Consider the following 19,327-nt stretch of genomic DNA (forward strand, 5'->3'; position numbering starts at 1 on the left):
GGACTGGTGCAGCCGTGTGGCCCCCTGGGTACTGGCCTGGTGTCGCCACCGGCAGCTCTCCCTGCCTGCTCAGTAGAGACAGCAGACTCTGAATCACTACAACCCGACAGTGATCCCGGGGGTTCAGAGGCTGGGAACCTGGCCTCGATCCGACCCGGGGTCACTATCACGAGGGGCCGGAACCCAGGGCTGAATGCTCTCCCGCCCAAGCCATTGTCTCTCTGACGCCCGGGCACCCCTGGGGCACAGTGGGGTCCAAGTGGAGACCCCCAACACGTACTCCCATGAAGCACACGCCTGTCCGGCCAAGAAATCCCTCCTCAGTCGCTTCTCCAAAGCCCCCTGGGTCTGGCACTCGCACCTACCCCGGGGCAGCCTCCAAACACAGGCCGGCTCAGCGGCGGGACCAAACGCCGTTTATTTTGAGTAAAAAATAAGCCTCTTCCTTAATAGTACATCAAAAGGGACTCTTCAGCTTTGATGGTCTCACCTGGTCCTGGCCTCCCCAAGAGGTCCCTCGTGCAGCCAGGCCAGGCTAGAGCTCTCTGGGTGACAGGGTCGCGAAGAAGGGCCGTAAGGGGAGGCCCGGGGAGGCTGCTGCTGGGCTGCCTCAGTAGCAGTCCGCCTCGTCCTCCCCCAGAGCGCCCACCGTGGCCAGCATGTCCTGCAGGAGCGACTGAGGGCTCTTTTCTACGCGGTCGCTGCTCTCGGCCAATGCGCCCCGAAGGCCCTCCAGGTCCATAGACCTCAGCACAGCCACCACGACCTCGGGCTCCAGGTACCCCAGTGGCTGGCCCTGATCACCTGCCTGCCACCTCTGCAGGGCGGCCTCCACAGAGGCCACCTCAGGGACACTCCCGGACCCCTGCGGGCCGCTGTAGGAAGCAGTCTGGGCCCTCAGGAAGAGGAGAAGGTCACAGGACTTCTGAGCCACGGGTCGGTCACAGTCAAACAAGGCACGAAAGGCAAACTCGAAGAGCTGCACTCGGCAGAGTGGCCGCAGGGCCTGGGCCAGTGGGCTCGGCGGGGCCGCCACGGGTGGGGTCACGGCATAGGGACAATGGGAGCTGGGTCGGCCCAGCGTCTGCTCCAGGAACACCAGTGCCAGCTCAAGGCCCTGAGCCCGGACCTCCCAGTCCAGATCCTGGCTCGCCACCTGGAGCACCCTGGCCACAAACCGTTCCGTGTCCGCCGCCACGTCGGCGTGCCCGTCCCTCAGCCACTGGGTGAAGACGTGCATGACAGCCCTCCGGGGGAATCCCTCCGAGTCTGTGGACAGGATGTGTAGGAGCTCCGCGAGCAGGCTCTTCTGAAGGACAGAGCGAGAGACGGTGGGAGGGGAGCGCAGAAGCCAGAGCTCCTGCTGACGAGCACCTCCGGCGCATCTGGGGGCTAGTGCTGCTTTTCCCGCGGCCCTCCATTCGCTCACGTATTGAAGAGGGAGGTGACCACGCCCGAGTGACAGGGGTACTTAGAAGCAGAGCCAGAGATTCAGGCGATGCGGCTGACTGGCCCCTGGCCCCAGACCACCCGTGACTGGGTGGCGACCCACTGGACCCTGGGGGTGAAGACAACGGCCGGACGTGAACTAGCCGGCCTCGGGACCCACCACCTCCTACCTGCTGGCCCCCTGGGTGTTCGGGGCTGGCGGGGGTGACGCGCAGCCCCTGGCTGGAGAGCTGTCCCATGGCGGCCACTGCACTCGCACGGACGTAACTCTCAGGGTCTCGCAGGAGCTGCTCGGTGAGCTCGGGCACCTCGGAAGCGAGGAGCGCGCGTCTGAAGCCGGCCTGCCCTAGGGGTCCAAGCGACCACGACCAGCTGTGACCAAGGGCTGAACTTGTACCTTCCTTCCTTCCTTCCTTCCCCAAGGGCAGCTTAGGCGGTTGGGTTCCCAAAGCCAACAGGAAACAACCAGTGTGCTCAGGCCGAGCCCGCCCTCCCGCAGCCACCCGAGCGCCCTGCACTCACCTCCCCAGCGTCCGATCATCTGGGTCAGGAACTCGAGGCCAGAGTCCCTCACCTCCCAGCAGGGGCTGCACAGGCGCTTAGGCAGCACGGGGAGAAGTTCTGCAGCGGGAGGGGCAGCTCAGGGCGGCCCAGGCCAGACCCGCCTTGCCCCGGGCTGCCCCACACCCACGACCCGGTCTGGCGTCCCCGGGCAGGGCCAGGCTACCTCTTAGGAACAGCTGGGCGTGGGGATCCAAATCACTGCAGCCAGGGGTCTCAGGTGAACTCTGGAGCCACCGGAACGTGGCCTGGAAGGCCTTCTTCAGAACCTGGAGCAGGGAAAGCAGGGCTGCAGGGCCAGGACCGGTGAGGGGCGAGCTGGCCTGCCTGCCTGCCCCCATCTGCCCCCGCTGTGCTCCTTCCCCTGCTCAGGGGTACAAGGAGGGACCCCAGGCTCAGGAAGAAGGAAGCACTGCGTTTCATTTTTCCAAGGCAGAAGCACCGGGCAGCGGCTGAACGGGCATCCTGGGTCACGAGACAGGACGTGGCAGCTCTCAGCAGGATGCCCCACTACCGGGGACACAGGGTTTCCGCACCAAGACCCAGAAACTCTCCAAGGCCCCCTCTCCTCAGAGGCCCAGGAACCCACCGGGCCTCTTGTCCCAGTCTCTAACTGGCCCAGCCTCTAACTGATGGAGTTTAGATCCCAAGTGCAGGGCTGCCCGGCTCTAGAGTCCTTCCGTCACAGAGAATTCTCTGCTTTCCATGGCCCATGGTCCTCACCAGCCCCGGACAGTCCCCGTGCCGCTGCCCGCCCCTCCAACCTCACTTTAAGGAGCGACTCTGGCCCCACAGAAGGCCCTGTCCCGAGCGGCCTGCAGAGGTTCTCCCCACGCGCTTCCCCCTCCTCCCCACGCTCCTCCCCCTCCCAGCCCTCCCCGCCACACCCTGTGCCTGTACCGTGGGGCTGGAGTCTGGGCTTGTGAGATATTCCAGAAGGACAGCGAACACCTGTGTCACCAGCTCTCGGGGACCTGAGACAGACAGATGAAGCACCCGACCTTCCCTTCCAGGGGCCTCCCCAGCAGAGTGTGTCAACCCAAGGAGAGCAGGGGAAAGAACCCACCGGCCAGCTGAACCCGCTGTGCCCTAGAGAAGACACAGAGGACGGCAGCCCCAGGTGCAGCTAGCGGCAGGCAAGCGGGGCCCGGTGGGGGGCGGGGGGGACCCTCTTGCTCACCTGTCCCCCGAGACAGCGTCCCCAGGAAATCGAGGGCCGCTCGCTGGACCCGCACACAGCCCACCAGGAACGCACAGAGGTGGCCCCCCGCGTCAGAGGCGGGGGTCGCCGAACCACTGCAGAGCCGCAGTATCGTCACCGTGGCGCCAAGCAGGGGCGCCTGAGGCCAGGGTGAGGGGCGCTGGGGCCGGGAGAGAGGGCAGGTCAGTGCAGGCCCGGGTCCCGCTGCTGCCGCGGACGCAGGCCGGGGCCACACTTACCAGTGGCTGCAGCAGCTCCAGGTGGGCCAGCGTCCGGCACAGGAGACCCACACAGGCCGCCTTGGAGGCGAGGAGCGTGTCCACCGTCACCGAAGCGCCCCCGGTACCGTCCCACGAGTCTGGAAGCCAAGCCAGAAGCGGCTCTCCATCAGCGGCGCCTCCCGTGTGGCCACTGCAGGCCTGGCTGCCGGCCACGGGCCCTGTGGCCGTCACCCCACGCTGAAGACCAGGACCACAGCTTCTAGGCAGGTGACGTGCCCAGGGTGACACGGGCTGGCCAGACCTGGGCTCTGAGCCTGTCTGCCGGGCGCCTGAGCCGTAGAGCCCAGCTCTGCCCACAGCCCGTGCTCGGGCCGATCCCGCTGCTCAGGACATTCGTCTCTGCGCTCGGCACGGGGCCACCAGGCACCCCTGGGTCCCCTTCGCTAGTCCTCAACACACTGTGCGGCTGAAGCAAGACAAGTACAGCAGGAGCGGTCGCCCTGCCCCGGTCACAGAGTCTAGATGCACCCAGTCGAGATGCCAGCGTGTGCCTGTCCTGGGTCGGGAACCAGCATGTGGTGCAGGCCCGCGTAACCACCCAGCTGTTCTGGGGCCACGTGAGATGACGCCCGCGGGGGGCGAGGCTGCCCCGCTAATTCCAGGGTAGGGACACGAGAGGAGCAGCAGCCATGCGTGTGACAACAGGCTCCCCTCCACCACTTGCACAGTCAGTGGGGGCAGCGAGCCGCCTGCCCCCACACCAAGGACGTGCCCAGGACCCTCGGGGGCTGCCCTCCTGCACCCGCCCGCCCTCAGGAAGCAGCATACCTAGGAGTCCGGGGGCCTGAGCGGTGGCTTCAAGGACACAGGTCAGGGGCTGGAGGAGGACAGCAAAGGCCTGGGCCCTCAACGCCTGTGGACTGAGCACAGAGGACACGGTGAGTGCCGCTTCCCGACCCTGGGGTGAGGTGGCTACTACCCCTCTAACATCCCCAGCAAGTCTGGGGCAAAGACGCCAGTGCCGGGACTCTGGACGCTCCCTTGAGAAACAGCTTCTTTTCAAGCACTGTGACCGGCACTCAGGCCACCGGTATGCAGGCCACCAACGTGGGACCCCACAGGAGCACCTCCCCAGGCCCCAGGAACAGCCCTAGGAAGGAAGGCCTCATCACACGTGCTCCAGGGGACAGTGCCCGCTCAGGACCAAGGGACAGGAGGCCCCACCTCCCGGGAGAGTCCCTGCTGCTCTGTCTCCCAAGTCCTCGGGCTCAGGGTGGGGTGGGGGACTCAGCCAGCACACAACTCTGCCCCGGGGGCTGCCCGGTCCTCCCCTTTCAGCCACTACCTCCTCATGAACACCCGGAGAGCCTGGAGTTCAGAGCCAGGCCCACGTCAGACACACAGCCCCTCTGGCGAGTGGGTCCTGTGGTGACTTTCACCCCCAACCTGGGCCAACACGACCACCTTTCATCTGCCCACAACCCTGCAATGACCTCCTCGTTCTTCCCATCTCTGGACCCAGGCATCCTTCCCTTACCTGCAGGAAGCTGGCCAGCCGCTCCTGCCTACTGGGTCCCCCCTACTGTCCCAGGGCCCCAGTGACATGCACACCATGGCGGCCCAGGATCTACAAGCTAAGACTGCTGGGGAGGGGAGGGAAGCAGGGGCGGCGGAGAGAGCGGACCCTGGGTACGAACCTATCCCTGCTCTGAGCAGAGCAGCTCAGAAAGTCTGCTCTATCTCCGGGGAGCCTCTAAAGCTCGTGTCTGAAGTAGTTATTCTGTCGCTACAGCGTGCAGGAAGCCACAGCATACGGCAATGCCTCTGTAGTAACTGAAATCCCACCAGGCCACACTGCCGACGGCCACCTCTGACTCTTCTCTAGTTTCAGGAGCTCCCTGAAAGCCCCCCGGCCCCCAGGCAGGGGCCGAGACCTCTCTCTGCCGGTCCTTGCGCAAAATAAACCCCAATCCTTACCACTCCTGCAGTTTCAGGATCCCCAAAGCCAACGGCCCTGCTTGGGTGGGGCTCAGATGGCTCAGAGTCTGTGCTAAAGTCTCCCACAGGCCACAGCTGGACGAACTCAGCACCGGAGAACTGCAGAGAACCCCAGAAAGGAAGTTACTTCTCTGTCCTGTCCCCCAAAGCCCGCGCAGTGTCCAGTGGGACTGCCACAGCCCCGGGGCCACGCACGCCCAGCTGAGACGGAGCCTTTCTAGGTGTGCGGGCTTTCAGACCCCCTCTGGCATTCCCTCTGCCGCCGGCGGTGACCCCAGGTGTAACAGCCACTCTAAGGCTTCCCAAGGGAAACGAGCGCCCCTAACTCCTGCCCACTCCCAGCTGCACCCCAGGGGACTGACCGGGCCACGCTGAGGAGGAGATCCACGAGCGAGTGTGCAGCGGGGACGGGGTCTTTCTCGAGCAGACGGGCCACAAGGGGACTCAGCCGCACCCACAGGACTTGCGTCCAAGGGTTGTGGCAGTGCCCGAAAGTGGTGGTCAGCACGTTTAGAGCCTGTGTGATCTGCGGGGTGGCTGCGGAGCGCAGGGACTCCTCAATGTGACTCACTATCTTCTGGGCACACACTGGCCAATCACCAGTCTGCAGGCCAGGGTGTCCCTCAGCTGGACCTTGCAGAGACAAGCCCAGGACGTGCACCAGGAGCTGCCCAGCTGCCGAGGCCACAAACAGGCTGGAATCTCCCTGCAGGGAGAAGATGGTGTCAACGGCACCTGGGGTTGGGGACAGGGGCAGGGAGAGAAGAAAACGGGGTTCAGCTGGAACAGAATCCAAAGCGGCTTTAACTTCAGAGCCTCAGGGAAACAGCACAAACGCCGCAAGCCCCAGGAGGCACCGCGAGGGCCCCGCCTCCCCTCTGCTCAGAGGCAGAGGAACAGGAATGGAGATTTCCAGACCCTTGGAAGGAAGCTTTTGATTCTAATGAGTCTCAAAACCACCCGACCTGCTGGGTCTGACCTCCGAGCTGAAGCACGCTGCAGCGACCTCGAAGGGCCCCTAACCGCCCCTTCTCTGCCCACCCCCCACCCCCCCCCGCCACCCGGCTACCTCACACGCTCCTCACAACAGCTCCGCGATAGCACAGCCGCTTTCACAGAAGAGGAGACGAGGCCCAGCACGTTGCAATGATCTCCCTGGGGCCGCAGAGGCGCGGCCAGGCCACAGGCAGGAAGCGGACCGGGCAGGGCACTCACCGCAGTCGGCCAGGAAGCACAGGGCACTGGGGTGACGCGCCAGGGAGCGCAGGCCCTGTATCCAGCCGCTGCGCACGCTGGGGGCGGTCCAGGCGGCGCCTCCGAGGGGTCCTGCCTCCCCAAAGAGCCTGGGCAGCAACTCCCCCTGCTGGGAAGCGGAGAAGGAAGCGGTGACCTGGGCGGGTTCCCGGGAGACGGGCACTTCAGAGGTGGCTTTTCTACCATTCAGGGCTGGTCGAGGCACTTCCTCGGGGAAGCTCTCTCAATCACTGCCACACGAAAAGCCCCCAGGCAGCCGTGCCTCCGGGAAGTGGCAGTGGCCACCGGCACAGCCACACCAGCCCCGGCAATGCCAGGTCTGCCTTGCAGGACACAGCTTTTGGGGCAGAACGGGGTCGTAAACAAAGGTCCATCACTCCTGTCGGTTTACTTCAGAAATCCTCGCCCTGAAAACAGAACCGCGAGCTCCATCTCCAAACGTCCACCTGTGACCGTGACATTGTGCTCACGGAGTCTCAACGGTCTCCACAGACCACCGAACTCCTGAGCTTGGCATGCGGGTCCACCAAGGCGGCCACCCTCCTCCAGGTGTCCCCCCACCCCGATGCCCCGCACACCTGCGTCAGGCCCCGCTCCCTGCACCTGTTCAAACCTTTACAACCCAGCTGCGAGCCCACTGCCCCCACAAAGCTGACACCCACCCCCGCAAGCCGGCAGTGGCTAACTCCCCACTCAAGCTCCACTGGCTTAGGGACACGTACGGTACAATCACACACCGTCCTACACTTCCTACCACGGGCATCACATCCTCGTTCACTCCTGGGTTTCCACACGACACGACGGAAGCCTGATGCTGCCTCTTACGAACAGAGCTGCTCGCTGGAGCAGTTATTCACTCTGAGCCTCTCCTACCCCCGCAGAAGAAATGTGGTCAAGGCCTGCGCCCTGCCTGGGCCACAGGGCGTCCTGCTCAACGATGGCCGACCCTCAAGGTACAGGAACCGTCCAATCACCTCAGACTCCAGGATAAGGGACAAGACTCAGAGACAGATTCCAATCCCCTAAGGCTAAGAGTCTAATTCTATGATGGCCGCGGGCCCCAGAGGGGCGCCACTGACGGCGGACCTGCGGTCACCCAAGGGGGACCCTCCTACAGGTACAGCCCCTCCCCAGGGCGGATCGTAGCCAACGGGCGGCACAAAGACTCTGCCACCCCCTTCCATGCATCGTCGGTCTGTAGGTTCCCCGCCTAGACGCTGGCCCCCGCTGAGCAGGTGGCTGACCAGGAGCCCGTGGGGCTGTGAAGGGGCAGCTGACAAAGGGACAGGAGGCCAGCCCAGTGCTGCGGGCCCGGCAGACAGGAGGGCAGCCTTTCGCTGCCGACTGAGAGCCCGCACCCGGCCTGGGCCCCTCGTCCCTGCTTACAGCCAGCAGCAGACTCTCTAGGGTCTAGTGTGAGTTCTGCCCCTTCTGTGGGGTTCTCGCACTAAGCCCCCCGGCATTCCCTTGTCTAGGAAATAGAGATAAAGGGTGCTGATCTGCTGACTGGCCAGGGCTCCTCGGATGAAATGAAAGTGACCTCGCAAACCCTGAAGGGCTGTCTAAGCTTCAAGCCCTGCGGGCACGTGAGGGTTACCGTACGATCCCACGAGAACAGCAGAGGCGCGCCCCGGAACACTGTGGTGGGTCCCACGGCGGGCCGGTCGGTGCCGGGCTGTGCCTCTCGGGAGACCGCATCGCCCAAGTGAGCAGCGTCCGAGAACGGCACCCAGAGTTACTGACAGGACACATCCCTCCCCGCTACTGTCCCCTCTTCGAGCGACTCCATCCCGGCATGGCCTCCCCGGGGCCCTTCACACACTGCGCCACAGGAAGCTGGTGAGCCTTCAGGTGAGCCGTGAGGCTCCGAGGAGCCAGGGGTGCCGGCACAGGGCCAGACAGGCGAATGGCAGGCATCGCCTCACAAACCCCACTGTGCCCACCCGGGACTGTGAAGAGCTGTTGGACGCACAGCTGGGGCGGCGGCTCTCCAAGCCCCCTGCCTTATTACTCAGTAGAAATCCTCACTAGGCCCTCATTCATCCGTCCCACAGGACTAAGTGCTGGACAGATGCTCTCGGTTAAGCCTCGTGACGGTCTACGTGACACGCACAGCTCTCCTTCCGTCACAGGAAGACACTGAGGCTCGGAGGGCAGGTGTCAGAGCTGAGTAAACCCCAGCTCTGTGTTACTTCAAAAACTCTACCCCTTCACCCCGTCATTCCCGGTCAGTTTTTCAAAGAAGGATTACGCTCAGGAAAAAAATCCCGTGGTACACGTCAAAACACGGGGCAAGCCACGTCTCAGAGACCCAAGGGTCACGACAGCCGCCGCTGCTCTGTGCGCCTGCAGAAGAAAGCCGTGTACTTCCCGGCGGGCCTCTCGGTGGGAGGGCCCAGGCTCACCTGAAGGTACTGGAAGCAATCTTCCTGGGCTGCAAGCATGCCCGCGAGGCGGAGCGAGAAGGCGAGGACTCTGGGACTCAGGTCCTGGGGCTTCAGCACGTGGCAGAGCAGCCCCAGCAGGCAGGGGTGTTCCTGTAACAACAGCAGGCTGGACCCTGCGGGCGGGCCCGGCCGGGCAGAGTGTCACTGAGGCCTAGTGATCAACTCTCCCTCGAGGCCGGTTCTTCGGGCGACCCCCAGACCTCCTCTCCCGCGGCCGGATTTAATAATCGCACTGGGCGAAAGTATTCGCAATGACCGCAACAAAGGAGTCGGCGCTTCAACGCGGCGAGAGGGCACAGACCAGGCGGCCGTCACCTCTGACACAGGGGAGGGGCGAGGACCAGCAAACCCGAAGGCGATCTATCTTGCTGATTACAAAAAGGAATGCAAGTTAAAGCAGAAGACCGTCTCTACCTCTCGAATGGATACTTTTTTCTTAAACCAAAAGCACTCAATGTGAGGAAGGACAACGAAGACATCTGAGACGTCTACTCGGCCACGCTGCTGTCCAGAAGCGCCGAGACGGGGAAAGGGAACTGTGGGGCAAAGGCGGGCAGTTTCCGGTTGGGAGGCCCTGGCTGAAATAACTACCAGAGAATGTGATTCAGTAAGAACGAAAGAGAACAGCGTGAAGATTAGAGAAGCACGAATCAAAGAAACCAGTAAACACGTGGGCAAATCTAAAAAGCGCCGATTTAAAGGGGATGGAGAACCATCTATCATGCTAATGGTCAAAAGAAAGCTGGAGTAGCCATACTCATATCAGACAACCAAGATTTCACAATAAACACGCAACAAGAAATGAAGGGCATCATATTGTAATGAAGGAGTCTATCCACCAAGAAGATCTAACAACTGTGAATATTTACAACATGAAGCACCCAAATATGTAAATCAATTAATCACAAACATAAAGAAACTTGTTGATAATAGTACCATAACAGTAGGGGACTTCAACACCCCACTTCCAGCAATGGACAGATCATCTAAACAGAAAATCAACAAGGGAACAATGGCTTTGAATGACATACTGGACCAGATGGACTTAACAGATATATTCAGAACATTTCATCCTAAAGCAGCAGAATATACATTCTTCTCCAGTGCACATGGAACGTTCTCCAGAATAGATCACATACTGGGACACAAATCAGCCCTTAAGTAAAAAAAGATCGAGATCATACCTTGCCTATTTTCAGACCACAGCGCTATGAAACTCGAAATCAACCACAAGAAAAAATTTGGAAAGACCATGAATACTTGGAGAGTAACGAACATCCTACTAATGAATGAATGGGTTAAACAAGAAATTAAAGAGGAAATTAAAAATTACATGGAAGCCAATGAAAATGAAAACACGACAGCCCAAAACCTTTGGGATGCGGCAAACGCGGTCATGAGGGTAGTATATAGCAATCCAGGCCTTCCTAAAGAAGGAAGAAAGGTCTCAAAGACACAACATGACCTTACATATAAAAGAGGTGCAAACAAAGCCCCAAACCAGCAGAAGAAGGGAAATAATTAGAGCAGAAATCAATGATACAGAAATAAAAAACGAAACAAAACAAAACAAAAACAGAACGGACTGATGAAACCAGGAGCTGGCTCTTTGAAAGAATTGACAAAATTGATAAAACCCCCTAGCCAGATTGATCAAAAAGAAAAAGGAAAGGACCCAAATAAATAAAATCATGAATGAAAGAGGAGAGATCACAACCAATACAGCAGAAATAAAAACAGTAATAAGAGAATACTATGAACAATTATACGCCAACAAACTGGGCAATCTGGACAAATTGGACAAATTCCTAGAAACATATACACTACCTAGAAACAGGAAGAAATAGAAAATTTGAACAGACCCATAACCAGTAAAGAAATTGAATCAATAATCAAAAATCCCCCAACAGACAAGAGTCCAGGGCCGGATGGCTTCCCAGGGGAATTCTACCAAACGCTTAAAGAAGAGTTAACACCTATTCTCTTGAAGCTGTTCCAAAAATAGAAATGCAAGGGAAACTTCCAAACTCATTCTATGAAGCCAGCATTACCTTGATTCCAAAACCAAAGACCCTACTAAAAAGGAGAACTACAGACCAATTTCCCTGATGAATATAGATGCAAAAATTCTCAACAAGATACTAGCAAACCGGATTCAACAATACATTAAAAGAATTATTCATCACGATCAAGTAGGATTTATTCCTGGAATGCAGGGCTGGTTCAATATCTGCAAACCAATCAATGTGACACATCACATTAGTAAAAGAAAGGATAAGAACCACATGATCCTCTCAACAGATGCGGAAAAAGCTTTTGACAAATTACAGCATCCTTTTTTATAAAAACCCTCAAGAAAATAGGGATAGAAGAATCATACCTCCAGATCATAAAGGTCATATACGAAACACCCACCACTAACATCATCCTCAATGAGGAAAAATGGAGAGCCTTCCCACTAAGGTCAGGAACACGACACGGATGTCCACTCTCACCACAGTTATTCAACACAGTGTTGGAAGTCCTAGCCTCAGCAATCAGACAACACAAAGAAATAAAAGGCATCCAAATCGGCCAGGAGGAAGTCAGACTTTCACTCTTTGCAGACATCATGATACCCTCTATGGAAAGCCCAAAAGTTTCCACCTAAAAACGGCTAGAACTGATCCATGAATTCAGCAAAGTCGCAGAATATAAAACGAATGCACAGAAATCGGTGGTATTTCTATACACCAATAATGAAGGAGCAGAAAGAAATCAAGAATCGATCCCATTTACAATTGCACCAAAACCCATAAAATACCTAGGAATAACCTAACCAAAGAGATGAAAAATCTATACACCGAAAACTACAGAAAGCCTATGAAAGAAACTGAGGAAGACACAAAACAATGGAAAAACACCCCATACTCATGGATTAGAACAATATTGTTAAAATGTAAATACTACCCAAAGCAATCTACATATTCAATGCAATCCCTATCAAAATAATACTAGCATTCTTCTCAAAGCTAGAACAAACAATTCTAAAATTTGTATGGAACCAGAAAAGACCCCAAATAGCCAAAGCAATCCCGAAAAAGAAAACCAAAGCTGGAGGCATCACAATTCTGGACTTCACTCTGTGTTACAAAGCTGTAAGCATCAAGACAGTATGGTACTGGCACAAAAACAGACACACAGATAAATGGAACAGAATAGAGAACCCAGAAATGGACCCACAAACATATGGCTAACTTATCTTTGACAAAGCAGGAAAGAGTATCCAGTGGAAAAAAGTCTCTTCAGCAAATGGTGCTGGGAAAACTGGACAGCGACATACAGAAGAAAGAACGTGGACCACATGAGACACAAACTCAAAATGGGTAGAAGACCTGAACAGAAGACAGGAAGCCATGAGAATCCTCGAGGAGAACACAGGCAACAACCTCTCCGACCTCAGCCATAGCAACTTCTTACTCAACACGTCTCCGGAGGCAAGGGAAACAAAAACAAAATGAACTACTGGGACCTCATCAAGATAAAGAGCTTCTGCACAGCAAAGGAAACAATCAGCAAAACTAAAAGGCAGGAACCGACAGAATGGGAGAAGATATTTGCAAATGACGTATCAGACAAAGGGTTACTATCCAAAATCGAAAAAGAACTTATCAAACTCAACACCCAAAAAACAAATAATCCGGTGAAGAAATGGGCAAAAGGCATGAATAGACACTTCTCCAAAGAAGACGTCCAGATGGCCAACCAACACATGAAAAAATGCTCAACATCACTCAGCATCAGGGAAATACAAATCAAAACCACAATGAGATACCACCTCACACCTGTCAGAATGGCTAAAATTAACAACTCAGGAAACAACAGATGCTGACGATGATGTGGAAAATGGGAACCCTCTTGCACTGTTGGTGGGAATGCAAACTGGTGCAGCCACTCTGGAAAACAGTGTGGAGGTTCCTCAAAAAATTAAAAACAGAACTACCCTATGACCCAGAAATGGCATTACTAGGTATTTATCCAAAGGATACAGGAGTGCTGATTCAAAGGGGCAAAGGTACCCATGTTTATAGCAGTGCTATTGACAAGAACCGTATGGAAAAAGCCCAAATGTGCGTCGACTGATGAATGGATAGAGAAGATGTGGTTTATACATACAGTGGAATATTACTCGGCAGCGATCAAAAAGAATGAAATCTTGCCATTTGCAACAACGTGGATAGAACTAGAGTGTATTATGCTAAGCAAATTAAGTCAGAGAAAGATAAATACCATATGGTCCTACACATGTGGAATTTAAGATACAAACCAGATGAACGTTAGGAAAGGGAAGTAAAAATAATATAAAAACAAAGAGGGAAACAAACTACAAGAAGTTCTTAAATATAGAGAACAAACTGAGGGTTGCTGGAGGGGAGGTGGGTGGGTGATGGGCTAAATGGGAGAAGGACATTACGGAGGACCCTTGCTGGGATAAGCACTGGGTGTTGTATGTAACTGATGAATCACTAAATTCTATTCCTGAAATTATTATTACGCTATATGTTAACTTGGATTTAAATTTTAAAAAATAAAATGTATATGCTTTAGAATATCAGAAAAAAAGCACCAACTGTAAAAATTTTAAATAAATAACTTTTGACAGGGGTTACAACAAGGTGGAATCAGAATACCAGACAACAATAAAAAAGAGGCTTGTGCTTGGCTGGCATTCAAGTGCCCTGAAATCCTTGTGTTGTTGGAACAGAAGATGGAGATTCTAGTTAACTTTTGACTTTTTACATCCAGTTTGTGGGGGAGGTAACTGCAAACGAACAAAAGTGGAATGCATAACTTCCAAACCAAAAAAAGAAAAACTTAAAAACGAAAGCTTTATTAATCCAATGGAGAGGAAAAAAGGAGGAAAAAAGAAACAAAGACAAGGCCTCGTAATTAATGAAAAATACGAGAGAAGATAGTCCCAACGTAACAATAAGCTAAACAAACGAAGCAGACTGTCTGTTAAAAGAGCTGCTCATCTTCAGTTAAGAACCAGGCCGGCAGCATGGTGCTTACGAGAAGCAAGGAAGCGGCACACAAAGGATGGGCTTACGGCGTCGCAGGTGCTGCCAGTTCCCGCTTTCGAAGAGTTGCCGCGGCAAGAGAACATCTGACAAACCTGACTTTGAAACGAAAAGCATTATCGGTGCTTCAGGGAAAACGTCATTGGTCAAAGGGGGAACAGGCTAAGGCTGCGCGTACCTAGGCTAACTTCACAGTGTGCAAAGGGAAAAACAGGACGTCGAAGACAAATGGTTGAACCCACCATCTCAGGGTAGGGTCTTCACCTCTGTCCGGAAACAAGCAAACATACCGATTGGCAGGAAGACAGCAGGCTTGAACAACGTAGATGTGACTAAGGAGCCAGCGTGGGGCCAGTTCTCTGATCGTGTGGAGCAACAAGGACCACAGAGCACAGGCCGGGGGGCCAGGGCAGGGGGGGCGGGTGAACTGAGAGGGGTGGCGGGGGCAAGTGAACTGCTACTGGGCACCAAGTTTCTCTTAAGGAGACGACAATGCTGCAGAATTACACCATGGCAATGAGTGCACCGCCCTGTGCGTGATTTCACTAAAAACCAATCAATTACACAGGTTGAGTCAATTCCATGGTACGTAAATTGTATCTCAAAGAAACCTGTCCAGGGGCTCAGTCAGTTGAGCGTCCCACTCAGGTCACGATCCCGGGGTTGTGGGGTTGAGCCCCACATTGGGCTCCCTCGCCGAGTGTGGATCCTGCTTAAGATTCTCTCTCTCTAAAAAAAAAATTTTTTTAATAACAAATAAAGAAACCTGTCTAAAAGTAACTTGCAGGGGCGCCTGGGTGGCGCAGTCGGTTAAGCGTCCGACTTCAGCCAGGTCACGATCTTGCGGTCCGTGAGTTCGAGCCCCGCGTCAGGCTCTGGGCTGATGGCTCGGAGCCTGGAGCCTGTTTCCGATTCTGTGTCTCCCTCTCTCTCTGACCCTCCCCCGCTCATGCTGTGTCTCTCTCTGTCCCAAAAATAAATAAAAAATGTTGAAAAAAAATAAAAAATAAAAGTAACTTGCAAACTCTGACTACAAACAAGGTCACAACTGAGGACTCTACAAATACCAGAAACAGCAGCATATAGGGAAATCTACAGAACGTCTGGGAAAACTGTGTACTCTGCCGTGCTAAGAGCCTCCATACAAAGGAATCAAAACATAAATATTTTCTAAGTCCAATGAAATAAATTAGAAATCAATAATAAAAACACTGAAAAAAGTCCATATTGTAAATCTAAAAAATGACCCTTTTAAATGATTTGTGCATGAAGAATAAATATCTCAGTACAAAGTATTACATATTTGGAAATAAATTACAGCAAAAGTAATTTTGAAGGACGCAGCTAAAATGATGCCTTCAGAAAAGTGTGTAGCCTCAGGTGCATATATTAAAAAACAAGAAAGGCTTAGATATTCAACTCAAAAGAGAGTAAAAGTGCAGGATAAACCAAAGGAACAAATAGAAATTAATGGTGTGGGATCTACTCTAAGGCAACGACCAGCCAAGAGATCAAACATCTGCGTGAAAAGACGTGCATGCGAAGAAGCCATTACGGCATTATTTATGATAAGGAGCCTGAGAAACACAACCACCTAATAGCAGTGGTGTGATTATACCCATTATGGTCCATGCACACAGGGAATGCCACATGGTCAATAAAATCAACGTGTTCCACAGAGAAAATGCCCTCTGCAATGGTTAACAGAGAAAAAGCACGACACTGAATTGTATTTACAGCGTGACTTCATTTTTGTAAGAAAAATGCAGCTGGGGGCACCTGCGTGTCTCAGTCAGTTAGCATCCGCCTTCAGCTCAGGTCATGACCTCGAGGTTCATGGGTTCAAGCCCCACGTCAGGCTCTGTGCTGACAGCTCAGAGCCTGGCACCTGCTTCTGACCCTGTGCCTCCCTCTCTCTGCCCCTCTCCCGCTTGCTCTCTCTCAAAAATAAACATTAAAAAATTAAAAAAAGAAAAAAGAAAAATACAGCTGTATGACGTCAGGAAAAAAGGCTGGAAGGAAATTAACCAAGTTGCCGGTGGTTTAATTTTCCCATTGACGGCTTTGTGTTGCTCAAGGTTTAAAGCATATGTATTCATTTCATAATAAGAAAAGATTTCTTCAAACAAGTAAGTGCAATGACAACAAAGTAAGTTTGTCTATGCCCTCTGCAGCCCTCTAGTGTGAAATGGACAAGAGGAGGCCTGAATCAGGGCTGGAAGCAGCCTAACAACGTCAAGATCAAGTTCTCCTGCTCATTCACTCAAGCTTCAACTGGACTATTCCCAACCAGCCAGGTGGAATCCCCAGGATGGGAAGGAAGGGAGCCAGATGGACACCCCTTCCCCTGGACAGGGGAGTCCCATGCACCATCTGGCCTCTAGGCAAAAAGACAACAGCACCACCCTCCACCTTACCGGCTTCAGTGATGGTTTTAAACCAGTCCAGCAGCTTCTCCAAACAGGTGTCATCTGTCACGGGCTGCCTGGGGTCTGCCAGAACGGAACAGAGAGCCGGGAGGAGTTGGGAGCACTCTGGGTCCATGATAAGGCTGGAGAGTCCTGCAAAGAAAAGGTCAGGGCCAGGTCCCGCCCACCCTAATCACAGGCAGCCCCGGTGTCCGCTCAGGCCCCAGAACTTTCACAGCAGGCCAGGCGCTGCAGGACCACAATCCTCCGAGGGAGCTGCCAGGGTGGTACTGGGAGGTGTTCCAGAGCAGGCAGGGGCCCTGAGTTCCGGCCGCCCTGGCTGGAAAGGAGTCTGGTGTAAACCACGAGGTCTCAGGTGCTGAGTCTGCCAACCCTGGACTCTGGTGGGAGGGGAACGGCTGGATGCTCACCCAAACTGCCCGTGGGCCAGTCTGGGGTGCGTGCCTCCTGGCGCTAGCCGCGCGGACAGGGGAAGAGCGTCTCTCCCGGGGTCAGCGAGTCTGTAACCGACACCCCCGCAGCCAGCAGTGTGCAGAGAGGAAGGCGCTCCGTCCCGGGTCCGTCTCTCCCGGGCCGGGGTGTGCACCTGCGTGTCCCGTCTGGGAGGGGACGGGGAGCCCGGCGGTCATGCGGTCAGGGAGGGTTCTCTCGGGAGCTGGGGGCGGTCAGGGGCTCGGTCGCAGCCGGAAGTGGGTCTGTCTGTCCGTCCCCGGTGAGGCTAGGTCCCTGAGAAGGGAGCCCTCCCTGCGGACCCAGCTGCCGCGCCGGGCACCGGCCTCCCGAAGGGCCCGGAGGGAACACGAGGCGGCGGCCGCGGCCCGGCTGGCCCCAGGATGCTCCAGGGCCCCCAGCCCCTCTTCCCGACTCTGCCGGGTCCGCCACCCCTCCCCGGTAGCGCCCCTCACCAGCTCCGCGTCCCTCCGCCGCCTCAGGCCCCGCCCCGGGCCGCGCCACTTGCCGGATCTGGAGGGGGCGACCGCAGAGTCGGCGGCCGGGGAGAGGGTGAAAGTCCCCGAAAGGCCACCCGGGAGCCCCGGGAGAAAAGAGCTCAAGCTGAGAAGCCCTCAGACAGGCCGGCGCCAATCCGGTGACCCCCGACCCATCACCTTCGCAGGAACGCTCGGTGGTACGCGCCCTAGCGCCCGGCGGGCATCGCGCCAGAAGGCGGGACTTCCGGCGGAAGGAGCGAGGCTATGGCCGGAAGAGGCGTGGCCTCGCCCGCCTGGATACTCTGGGCGTGCAGGAGGCGTGCAGGTGCCGGAAGGGGCATCCTCATCCTTAAGGCGAAGACAGTGTCCTTTGGCCTCACAACTGAGCCCTCAGGGCCCATTAGCTGTGTGCCAGAGGTTCTCAAAGCCAATGGATAAAACCCATTTTCATCTTCCCTTAGCGTCAGTGTTTCAGCACGATTTGGGGGGAAACACCAGGTATGTGTTAGAATATAGAGAGCAAAATTCCTACGGGTACTGAAATAAAAAGGAATTTTAAAAACATCGACTTCTATGGGTAATCACTTCGGACACCCCGCCCCTTAGAAGCACTTGGGTGAAAAGGTTTGAACTACACAGTTTTCCCCGAATTGTGATTCCTCATTGTAAAAAAGGGGATACTCCTATTTGCACGATCGAGCAGTTGTTGGGGAAAAGCATCTTAACAGTAGCACTGTGCTCAGTGGTTCACTTAATATAAGCTCGGATGGAAAGAGCCCAAATGATCATCCACGGATGAATGGTAAAGAAGATGTGCCATATATATATATATATATATATATATATATATATATATATATATACACACATACATACATACACACAATGGGGTATTACTTGGCAATCAGAATGAAATATTGCCATTTGCAACTACGTGGATGGAACTAGAGGGTATTATACTAAGCGAAAGTAGTCAGCCAGAGAAAGACAAATACATGACTTCATTCATATGAGGACTTTAAGACACAGGACAGATGAACATAAGAGAGGAAGCAAAAATAATATAAAAACAGGGAGGGGGACAAAACAAGAGACTCTTAAATATGGAGAACAAACAGAGGGTTACCGGAGGGGTTGTGGGAGGGAGAATGGGCTAAGTGGGTAAGGGGCACTGAGGAATCTACTCCTGAAATCATTGTTGCACTATATGCTAATTTGAAAGTAAATTTAAAAAAATAAAATTAAATGCACCCACTAAAAAAAAAAAATAAGCTCGCATGATTCTGCCCTAACCTCAGGAGGGTGGGTACTGTCACCATCCGCCCAGATGAGGAAACTGAGGTGCATAGAGGCAAACTCCTAAGGTCTTATAGCCAGTGGGCTGGCACGGCTGACATCTGAACCTAGGCATTCTGACTCCAGAGCTGAATACCAGATTATACAGGCCCACAATTTCTTACCTGAAACTTCTGGGGACACATGGGTCAGAATTCATAATTGTTCACACTTAAAGAGAACCTATGTGGTGCATGTACAGTGTGTGAGATTACAATCCCAGCAGGGTTTGATGCAGTACACCGTATAATGTGTTAAAAGTTCCGCGGTCACATTAATATACACTCCAGGTGGAATAAACAACCATAAATAGTCTCAGCTCAGACTTTTGTCGACAAATGAGTTCAGGTCAGAACAGTTTTGCCAACCAATGAATTCTGAAAGGCTTTCAAAAGTTTTCCGAATTCAGAACAGCAGATAAAAAGCCGTGGACATGTACTGTC

At 54.5% G+C, this 19,327-nt stretch overlaps 1 protein-coding gene across 5 annotated transcripts; it reads right to left on the minus strand.

Moving 5' to 3' along the window:
* Positions 1-394: 394 nt before the first annotated feature.
* On the minus strand, positions 395-17,783 carry BRAT1 (BRCA1 associated ATM activator 1). Of its 5 annotated transcripts, none has more exons than XM_019422491.2 (14): positions 17,526-17,783; positions 16,609-16,752; positions 9,090-9,244; positions 6,646-6,793; positions 5,793-6,165; positions 5,410-5,529; positions 4,261-4,352; positions 3,451-3,569; positions 3,191-3,377; positions 2,911-2,984; positions 2,177-2,279; positions 1,972-2,070; positions 1,620-1,795; positions 395-1,309 (listed from the first exon to the last, which is right to left on the minus strand). In XM_019422491.2, the coding sequence occupies exons 2-14, from the start codon at positions 16,733-16,735 to the stop codon at positions 611-613; spliced, it is 2,472 nt and encodes an 823-aa protein (XP_019278036.2). In that variant the 5' UTR covers positions 16,736-16,752; positions 17,526-17,783; the 3' UTR covers positions 395-610. The 5 variants fall into 5 exon arrangements, with proteins under 5 accessions (XP_019278036.2, XP_019278041.2, XP_019278040.2 ...); XM_019422496.2 differs by lacking the exon at positions 17,526-17,783 and adding an exon at positions 17,031-17,519; XM_019422495.2 differs by lacking the exon at positions 17,526-17,783 and adding an exon at positions 17,031-17,519 and having other exon boundaries at positions 16,609-16,939.
* Between the last annotated feature and the right edge of the window lie 1,544 nt (positions 17,784-19,327).

This window comes from Panthera pardus, unplaced genomic scaffold, assembly GCF_024362965.1.
Source record: "Panthera pardus isolate Hobbes unplaced genomic scaffold, ASM2436296v1 HiC_scaffold_4, whole genome shotgun sequence".
NCBI lineage: Eukaryota > Metazoa > Chordata > Mammalia > Carnivora > Felidae > Panthera > Panthera pardus.